This window comes from Vigna umbellata, chromosome 8 (genome assembly GCF_029865625.1).
Source record: "Vigna umbellata cultivar VRB3 chromosome 8, Vumbellata_1.0, whole genome shotgun sequence".
In the NCBI taxonomy this organism is placed as follows: Eukaryota; Viridiplantae; Streptophyta; class Magnoliopsida; order Fabales; family Fabaceae; genus Vigna; species Vigna umbellata.
In genome coordinates this window covers 15,605,995-15,615,538 of record NC_142172.1, presented here as the reverse complement: position 1 = coordinate 15,615,538, position 9,544 = coordinate 15,605,995, and the positions used below count along the sequence as shown (strand labels likewise).

At 36.0% G+C, this 9,544-nt stretch overlaps 3 protein-coding genes across 3 annotated transcripts; all 3 read left to right on the top strand.

Annotated features, from left to right (window-relative positions):
* The first annotated feature begins 228 nt into the window (after nt 1-228).
* LOC124819914 (putative pentatricopeptide repeat-containing protein At3g01580) lies at nt 229-2,079 on the top strand. Its single transcript, XM_047291518.2, has one exon. The coding sequence runs from the start codon at nt 229-231 to the stop codon at nt 2,077-2,079; it is 1,851 nt and encodes a 616-aa protein (XP_047147474.2).
* A 1,297-nt stretch (nt 2,080-3,376) lies between these two features.
* LOC124819915 (Pentatricopeptide repeat (PPR) superfamily protein) lies at nt 3,377-6,110 on the top strand. Its single transcript, XM_047291519.2, has 2 exons — nt 3,377-3,990; nt 4,305-6,110. Exons 1-2 carry the CDS (start codon nt 3,534-3,536, stop codon nt 5,747-5,749), a joined length of 1,902 nt encoding a protein of 633 aa, XP_047147475.2. The 5' UTR covers nt 3,377-3,533; the 3' UTR covers nt 5,750-6,110.
* An 865-nt stretch (nt 6,111-6,975) lies between these two features.
* LOC124819913 (uncharacterized) lies at nt 6,976-7,665 on the top strand. The gene has a single exon (XM_047291517.2). It carries the CDS (start codon nt 7,070-7,072, stop codon nt 7,424-7,426), a length of 357 nt encoding a protein of 118 aa, XP_047147473.1. The 5' UTR covers nt 6,976-7,069; the 3' UTR covers nt 7,427-7,665.
* The last annotated feature ends 1,879 nt before the right edge of the window (nt 7,666-9,544 follow it).

Below are 9,544 nucleotides of genomic sequence, written 5' to 3'. Positions count from 1 at the left end.
TTCATGTAGTTCCTCTCTGAGTCTCAACTTCACAATAATCAAACAAAATCCATTTCACTTTCATTCAAAATAATTCCTTTGTTTTCTCGTACTCTTCATGTCCCTCTCAAACACATTTGTTTGCCACTTCGTCTTCTTCACACCCATCACTTGAAACGTCCCCAGCACAATGCCTTTACTCTTGTAAACTCATGCCATGCACTAAACACAGTGATGTGGAACTCGATCATGAGGTCCCATGTTGATTTGGGACTGTTCCATTCAGTTTTGTCAGTGTACAAAAAGATGAGGCAAAAGGGTGTTCCCCATGATACTTTCACATTCCCGTTATTGAACCGAGCCCTGTCTTCCATGAGGGCTGATGTTGTGTATGGGAAAATGATCCACTGTGTGGCAACTAAAATGGGTTTGGATGGGGATTTGTATTTTTGCAATACCATGATTGATGTTTATGTGAAATGTGGGTGCATTGCTTGTGCTCGCCGGATGTTTGATGAAATTTCACTGAGAGATGTGGTTTCTTGGACTTTGATGATTGCTGGTTATGTTTCCCAGAGACTTGTTAGTGTGGCTTTTCGTCTGTTTAACAAGATGAGGATGGAATTGGAACCAAACTCGGTCACACTTATTGTGATGTTGCAGGCACCTTGTGCTTCCATAAAATTAAGTGAGGGAACTCAAATACATGGGTATGCACTGAAGAGTGGGTTGCTAATGGATTGGTCTGTGAAAAATTCCGTTTTGAGAATGTATGGTAGTAAAGGGGGTACCAGAGAAGTGGAACTTTTATTTGGTGAAGTAAACATGAAGGATGTGGTTTCTTGGAATATTTTGATTTCCTTTTACTCCTCAGAAGGAGACGCAACAAGAGTGGCAGGTCTGCTCAAAGCAATGCAGAGCCTAGAAGTGCATGTGTGGAACATTGAAACTTTGACATTAGTTACATCGGCATTTGCAAAGTCTGGTAGTCTTTCAGAGGGCGAAGGTGTGCACTGCTTAGTCGTTAAAACTGGGTTTTCTGATGACGTTTGGCTGACATCTCTGCTTGACTTTTATGCCAAGTGTGGGAAATTGGAAACTTCAGTTTTACTTTTTAGTGAAATCCATTCTAAAAGTAAGATCACTTGGTGTGCTATGATGTCAGGTTTCATTCAGAATGGCTCTTTTATGGAGGCCATAGTTTTATTCCAACGAATGCAAGCTGAATATTTTAATGTTGTTCCTGAAATTTGGAGAAATCTTCTGGATGCATATGCAAACCTGGGAGCTTTAAAATTGGGAAAAGAGGTCCATGGTTACCTTATAAAGAACTTGTTTAATGGGGCAATAGAAAATTCAGTACACCTTGAGACCTCTATCTTAAACATGTACTTAAGAGGTGGTAGCATGTCTTCTGCTAAAACATGTTTTGATATGATGTCTGTCAAAGATGTAGTAGCATGGACAACAATGATTGACGGACTTGGCTCCCATGGTTTTGGCTTTGACGCCTTGAAGTATTTTAATTTAATGATTGAGCAAAGAGTGCAGCCAAACTCAGTCACCTTTTTGAGCTTACTCTCCGCATGTAGCCACTCTGGTCTTGTCAGTGAAGGCTGCAATATTTACCATTCTATGAAATGGGGATTTGGAATTGAACCTACTTTGGATCACCACACCTGCATTGTGGATCTTTTTGGTCGATGTGGGATGCTTAAAGAGGCCTTAGCCATAATATTCAAAATGGTAATTCTACCTGATAGCAAGATTTGGAGTGCTCTTCTGGCAGCTTCCAGAGTTTATGGAAATAAAAAATTCGGAGAATATGCAGCTCAAAGACTTTTGGAACTAGAACCTGACAATGCTGGATATTATACTCTGTTGAGTAATGTAAAAGCAAGTGTTGGAAGATGGGAGGAGGTTGAAAAACTGAGGAGAGACATGAGAGAAAGGGATCTCAAGAAAAAACCAGGGTGGAGCTGCATTGAGGTAGCTGGGTCCATCCGCGGATTTGTTTCTAGTGATAAATCACACCCTGAAGCAGAGGAGATTTATGAGGCATTGGGTAGACTGAGTATAGTGACACAGGATTTACGGTAGTTGAAAGGGGTGTTTAAACGAACTTCTTGGCTCATACAAGCTACATTCAAACTACTCTCAGACAAAGCAAACTAAGCCAAATCCTAGTTCTTCAGTGGAGAAAATTTTATCTGTCTCGTCTGGCAGAACACTTGGGAAAGGGACAAGGAAGCCTCACATGAAAGGAAGGGAAATGGATATGCAACAAACTAACTGTGGCATTGTATAAAAAGTTTACCCTTCATTCATAAGAATTAATTCTGTCCTCTTTATTAGTTACTAGCAATATATTGCATTTATCAATAAGTTCTCACCTGTTAGCAAGCATTCCTTTCATGTTGCAGCAAAATCATACACCCTCCCCTCTTAAGAAACAGTGATATTCCTTAGTTGTGTTTGATTTCATAGCATCATTGTTTTTTGTTTCCTGTTAAACCTGGTGGATCTTTTTACTACAGACCAGGATGCTAAGAATTGGTGAAACACAGAACTGCAAGCACAATTTTGGACAACAATGAAGGTCTTATGTAAAAATGACATCATCAAAGGGATGTAAATCAGATAAATAATCCCTTGAAACTCAGGCCTTCTACCTAAATAATAACTCTCAGTTTTTCATTCTAGTTTGAATTCTAGAGGAAAATAGATTGAAATCCCGGAACTGGCATCATTAAGGAAAATGGAAAGTGGAAAGTAGTGTTTGTCAAGGAATTTGCTTATCCTCTTGTCTGCATTTCTATTATGTTAAATTTGATATAAATTATAATAATTCAAAGCTATTTGTTCTTTAACCCAAAATATCATGGAAAAGTTATGTATTTGCATTTAAAATTTGTAATAAAAAATACAGAAAATAAATATTATAACTTTCTTTTAACTTAAATAGTTATATATATTATTGTATGATAAAATAAATTGTAAGTTGAGCAATTTTCTAGAGTAAAGTATACTTTGTGTTAAATATATTTTTTAATTATTAAATTTTAACGCAAAATTAAATTTCTTTCATATTTCAAATTTTGTATAATTTGATTTTAAAATTTAAAAATAAATAAATATAATTTTCTATATTAAACTATTTTAATTTTTTTACATATTAAATATGTTTTGATATGAGATTTGAATTGTTTATATTATTTTAACAAGTTTTAACACAAATATCAATTTAAAACACATGTCAAGCTAAAAAAAATATTATTTTTAGTTTAAATAAACTATATTAATATTTTTTAAAGTTTAAGAATTAAATATATATAAATTTTCAAACAATTGTAAATTTCAATTTCACTTTATGGAGTAAAGACAAATATATTTTCTTATGAACAGAAGCCTATTATTTACAGGGCAAGTGGTTTTTCTCTTCCTAAGAGATTCATGATCACATAAATTTTTTCCCTTATTGTTTTACTTTGGTTTCCATTGCCACCTTTTTAAAACCTTCAACCTTTTCAATCTCTCCTAGTGGTTTCCGAAGCATGTTTCTGTCGAAACATGTCTTGTCTTCCACACACAAAGCCTTATTCCAAAACTTGCGCCTTTTTTCTTTGCCTTCAAACTCGCACCACGTTCTCAGCACTCATAGCCGTTACACCCAACTACGAGAGGCCCTTCTACAAATGGCCCTTCGTGGCCATGACATGAACTTCCAAGACTATAGCACGCTCTTAAACGAGTGTGTGAGCAAAAGGGCATTTAGAGAAGGGCAGAGAGTGCATGCCCACATGATCACAACTAACTATTTTCCCTGTGTGTTCCTCAGGACAAGGCTAATCGTATTCTATGTCAAGTGCGACTCTTTGACAAATGCTCGGAACCTGTTTGATGAAATGCCGGAGCGGAATGTGGTGTCGTGGACGGCTATGATCTCGGCTTATTCTCAGAGAGGGTATGCTTCTCAAGCCTTGAGCCTTTTTGTGCAGATGCTAAGAACAGGTATTCTTGGCGTGCTTGTACTTTGTACAAGTTCGTATATGAGAGGGGTGATTATTTTTTGGTAATTGTGTTATGGAAGGAGCTAATATAGATTTTTTAATGCTTCATTATGTTTTGGTTTTATGTAGTAGAAGATGTTGTTAGGCCCAAGTTGGTAACTAAGATTCATAAAACGGAGCACTTTTTTGAGTTAAGGAGAAATTAGAGGATGAAGATGTTGTTTTAGTTAGTGAGTTGGGTTGACACTTTTGCTTGCGGGTCACTTTTGTGTCAATGGTTTTTCTGTATTGACGGTAGCTATACCTTTTTTGCAGATACAGAACCTAATGAGTTTACTTTTGCTACCGTGCTTACTTCGTGTATAGGTTCTTTGGGTTTTGTCTTAGGGAGGCAAATCCACTCTCTTATCATAAAATTGAATTACGAAGCACATGTTTATGTTGGAAGTTCGCTCCTCGATATGTATGCCAAATATGGTAAAATTCATGAAGCTCGAGGCATATTTCAATGCTTGCCTGAACGGGATGTAGTTTCTTGTACTGCCATAATCTCTGGATATGCTCAACTGGGTCTGGATCAAGAGGCGTTAGAACTATTTCGCCAGTTGCAAGATGAAGGAATGCAATCAAATTATGTTACTTATACTAGTGTTTTAACTGCACTTTCCGGGCTTGCTGCTCTAGATCATGGCAAGCAAGTGCACAATCATCTTCTTCGGTCTGAAGTTCCCTCGTTTGTGGTTCTTCAAAACTCTTTAATTGACATGTACTCAAAATGTGGAAACCTCACTTACGCAAGAAGGATATTTGATACCATGCATGAGAGAACAGTTATCTCTTGGAATGCGATGCTAGTTGGGTATAGCAAACATGGAGAGGGAAGAGAAGTACTCGAGCTTTTCGATTTAATGAGAGATGAAAACAAAGTCAAACCTGACGGTGTCACAGTTTTGGCTGTGTTATCTGGTTGCAGTCATGCAGGACTGGAAGATAAGGGAATGGATATTTTTTATGATATGACCAGTGGGAAAATTGGTGTTGAGCCAGACACCAAGCACTACGGGTGTGTTGTTGATTTGCTTGGTCGTGCTGGGCGAATAGAAGAAGCTCTAGAGTTCATCAGGAAGTTGCCTTTCGAACCATCAGCTGCTATATGGGGTTGCCTTTTAGGTGCTTGCAATGTTCACTTAAATGTTGACATTGGTAAAATTGTGGGTCACCGGCTTCTAGAAATTGAGCCTGAAAATGCTGGCAATTATGTTATTCTGTCTAATCTGTATGCTTCAGCAGGAAGATGGGAAGAAGTAAGATCACTGAGGAACCTGATGTTCAAGAAGACTGTAAGAAAAGAGCCTGGAAGAAGCTGGATTGAGCTTGATCAAATACTTCACACGTTCCATGCTAGTGATTGTTCCCATCCAAGAAGAAAAGAATTATCTGCAAAAGTGCAGGAGTTATCAGTCAGGTTTAAAGAAGCGGGCTATGTTCCTGATTTGAGTTGTGTTTTACATGATGTGGATGAAGAGCAGAAGGAGAAGATACTCCTAAGTCACAGTGAAAAGTTGGCGTTGTGTTTTGGTCTAATTGCTACTCCTGAAAGTGTGACAATCCGTGTAATAAAAAACCTTCGTATTTGCGTTGATTGCCATAATTTTGCCAAGTATATCTCAAAGATTTACGGAAGGGAAGTATCTTTGAGGGATAAAAACCGGTTTCATCGAATTGTTGGAGGAAAATGTTCCTGTGGAGATTACTGGTGAGAAGATTTTGATAGAGAGTAACCAATGAACCTCTAAGGTGCTAAAAAAAAGGGCCTTCAACTTCAACCTTTAATCTGTTTTGATGTGAAATTGCCTCAAAATTTAAATGCAATTCCATCAAGAAAAAAGAGATTGGTGTTGACTGACTAGGATTGAATATTGTTTGGATTGAATAACTTACGAGTAGGATGTAATTTTAAGAGGAATCAACACGGTATACGTTAAAATGCTTCACTGATGTGAAGGTTCTACCGTAGTTAATACCTAGTCTGTTTCTATAACACACTAAAGCCACAATATATTCTTGTAGAAATTTTGTATCAAAAATAAGTTGATAATATATTAATCAAGTATTACTCTAGAGTATGATATAAATATCTTCAAGTAGTATTATTCTAGTTTCAAAAAATCACTAGAAAAATAACAGACTATTTTTTCCGTCATCTACCACTCTGGATTAATTCTAGAGTATGGTATAAATATCACATTTTAATAAATTAATTTATCATGATTAATATTTTTCTTCTTTTATTCAAAGTACTTCAACCAAAGTTTTGACAACCCATCAGTAATATATATATATATATATTCTTTAAAATTAGCAAGTATTGATTTTGGTTAATATAATTTTTTATTGGTTTTTCATTCCGCAAAAATTTAAAATAACTCTTTTTATTTCTTATAAAATAATTTTCTTTAACGTTCCTTCTTTCAAAGTTGTAAATCCGTGTCCCTAATATTTATTTAAAGATAGATGAAAAACCTTTATTTTATAAATCTTAACACAATTTTTAGGTAAAACATGTTTATATTTTATATTATAAAAATAATACACGATATTTTTTTAAATATTTTATTGAATATATAAGTATCAATGGATGTCATACAATACTAAAGATTAAATGCGATCATTTTCAATTTCAAATTCAAAACTTACTCAAATAAGTTATTATTCAAAATTTACATATTTTTCAAATATATGTTTTAATTCTAACAAAAGGTTCTATTATTTTATTTTATCCCATCTTCTATATTTGAGAATATTGTTATCTTAAATTTCAACGTATAATTTTGTTATTATTTCCGTAGTATAAATAGATAGAGAGTATAACAACCTCTGTCTATAAATACTGTGTAAAGGGCTAAAACTCTAGGCCCAATTGATAATTCGAAATCCAACCCAAACCCAAAAACGGAAACAAACTAACATCAGAAAATTCGTAGTCTCTCTCTCTCTCTCACTGTGTGACCAATCGCGGTTCAGGTCTCACTCACTCTCCCTTCCGAGAGATCAAAACCACAAAAATCAAACCCAACCCCATGCCGCCCGCGACGCCATTCGCCACCGCCTCCGCCACCATCCGCCGGCGGGTCCTCCAGTCTCTCCGAACCCGCGGCGGCGCGGAGTCTGGGCCCAGCCGGTGGACGAGCCCGGGCCACGAGGAGCGGCCCAAGGGGTACCTCTTCAACCGGACTCCCCCGCCCCCAGGCCAGGCCCGCAATTGGGAAGACTGGGAACTGCCCTGCTACATCACCAGCTTCCTCACCATCGTGATCCTGGGTGTTGGGCTCAACGCCAAGCCCGATTTGACCATCGAAACATGGGCCCACGAGAAGGCCCTTGAGCGCCTGAAGATCGAGAACGCCCTCGCCTCCAATAACGACTCCTCCGAATGAATCTGCATCAGTTCCATCTATCTATGCATCCCACACTCGCTTTTGCTAGCTTTTGTTTAAAGCCATAAATAGGGTTTTCGCTGTAATAAGGGTATAACAACTCTCGGAATTTTTCAATTCCCTTTATTACTCTTAATTTTTACCTTTTTCTTCTGCGTTTTTTAGTTTTGCATTGTCATGAGATTGTTGACTCGCTTCCTGTTATTATCGAATGTGGATAAGGCGTTGTTCTTGCGTTACATTGTGGTTTCAATGTTTTTATTTTTTCTATTTAATTATATGATATTCGTTTAGGTGAATGATGCTTGTTGTTGTTATGTGGATTCCCTTGTGATCCTTGAGGAGCTATTTGAATTCATCCTATGATTTGTCTCTATTTGTGGATTTGCGAAATTGAAATGCATCCGTTTGGCTGTAGATTATTCGTGTTGAAAGTTAACCTTGGATCGGATTTGTTTAATGTTTGTGTGAATTTGAAATTGTTGATGGATTGTGTCCTGATTCAGAAGTTGTTTAGAAATTAGTTGTAGCCTGTGTAAATTGAAATTTAGACTCATTCTAGTGTTGCATAATACAGAGAGAACCAACGGGTTGGGTCTTGTAGAAGGGATTAGTCTCTCTGCTATGTGACAAATATGGTTTGACCTCTTTTTGCTTTTTTTTTTTTAGAAGTAATTGATCTCTCTCATCATACGAGAAACAAAGTTTGAGTCCCTACATAGAGAGTATTTACATTTAGTGTCTGACATTATTTTGAACAGTCTTGTTTTGAAGAAAAATATCCGTGGGAAAGTAAATAAAGTAACTAGAGAACCTATTGATTTATCATAGTTCAAATAACTATTGAAATATTGGAACTTGGAAGTGCCTAATTATTGCACTTCTTGAATTGGTTCTACAAGAACTTCTAAGGTTGGCAGTGGTTCCAATCAGTAGTAGTTTATGCTTTTGTGTACAAGCCTTCCATTATTCTTTATCAGGGCTGAGTTTGTCTCCATTGCCTACCCGTGTTTTGTTACTCTCGTGGATTAGCTTCTGCTAAGTGATCAAATTTATAAAATGAGGAAGTAGAGTATATCTACCGTTTATCTGAATTAAAGTTTCTTGCAATATTGCCTCATTATTGTTTGTGGATCCATTCTTGGACACATTTATTCACTTTAGAGGAGTCAATCCTAATTTTAAATTCTATGCTGAAGTTTTGTGTGTTTTCTACCTTTTTATTATTGTAGATTTGCACAAGTTAATGTTAATAGTGTTTCATATCACTGTCATTGAGCCCATAGCAAACTTAAACTATATACTACTACAGTTTGTGTGCTGTCTGCTTTATTCCGCACTTTGTTTATGATGATTAATTCTTTAGATGTAGGAAGCAAATTATTCTGCTGTGTTTAGACCCATACCACTTAATCTTTAAAACTTACATAAGGTAAGTTTGGTGTTGGGATTGTGGCAGTTCCTTTGACAGTGATCAACTAGTGCATATATCAAAATCTTTACCAGTTTTTTAATTAGGTCCAGTTTTTAACTCAATTCATCACCCCATCCTACTTATGTTATCTAAACCAGTTCCCACTTTTATCAATATAGCTTTGTTTTGTTTAGCTGGATCTGATCACTGAGTGTACTTTGCAAAAAGCTTGATTTTTATTTCCTTAGGTGGGCTATGTTCATATCAAATTTTACCATCTGATATTCAATTTTTTTGTCTGTTCTTTCATTCTGAAAAGTGATCGGTTTCGTGTAGAAGGCATTTGAGCAAATTTTCAGTCAGTCCTGCATATTAGGGGTGAGGCTGTTTCTCTCTATATCTCCATACATTTCTCTCTGCATTCACACATCTTTTTAAAATTCCAAAATTACTCTCTGCAATTAAAAAACTCTACAGTTTATTTTTTGTATTTCAATAGATTGAAGGATTTTTTTTCAATGCATTTCGAAATTTGTTAAAATTTATTTTGAAAGTTTTATCAAATTTTAAAATCTGTTAAAAAAAAATCTTTTAATAGATTTTAAAATAAACGTAATTCTGAGACTATTTTTGAAATATGGAAGTATAAGGAGAAATGTGTAGAGGTGAGGAAGAAACAGCATAGGGATGATAAAACATGCTGT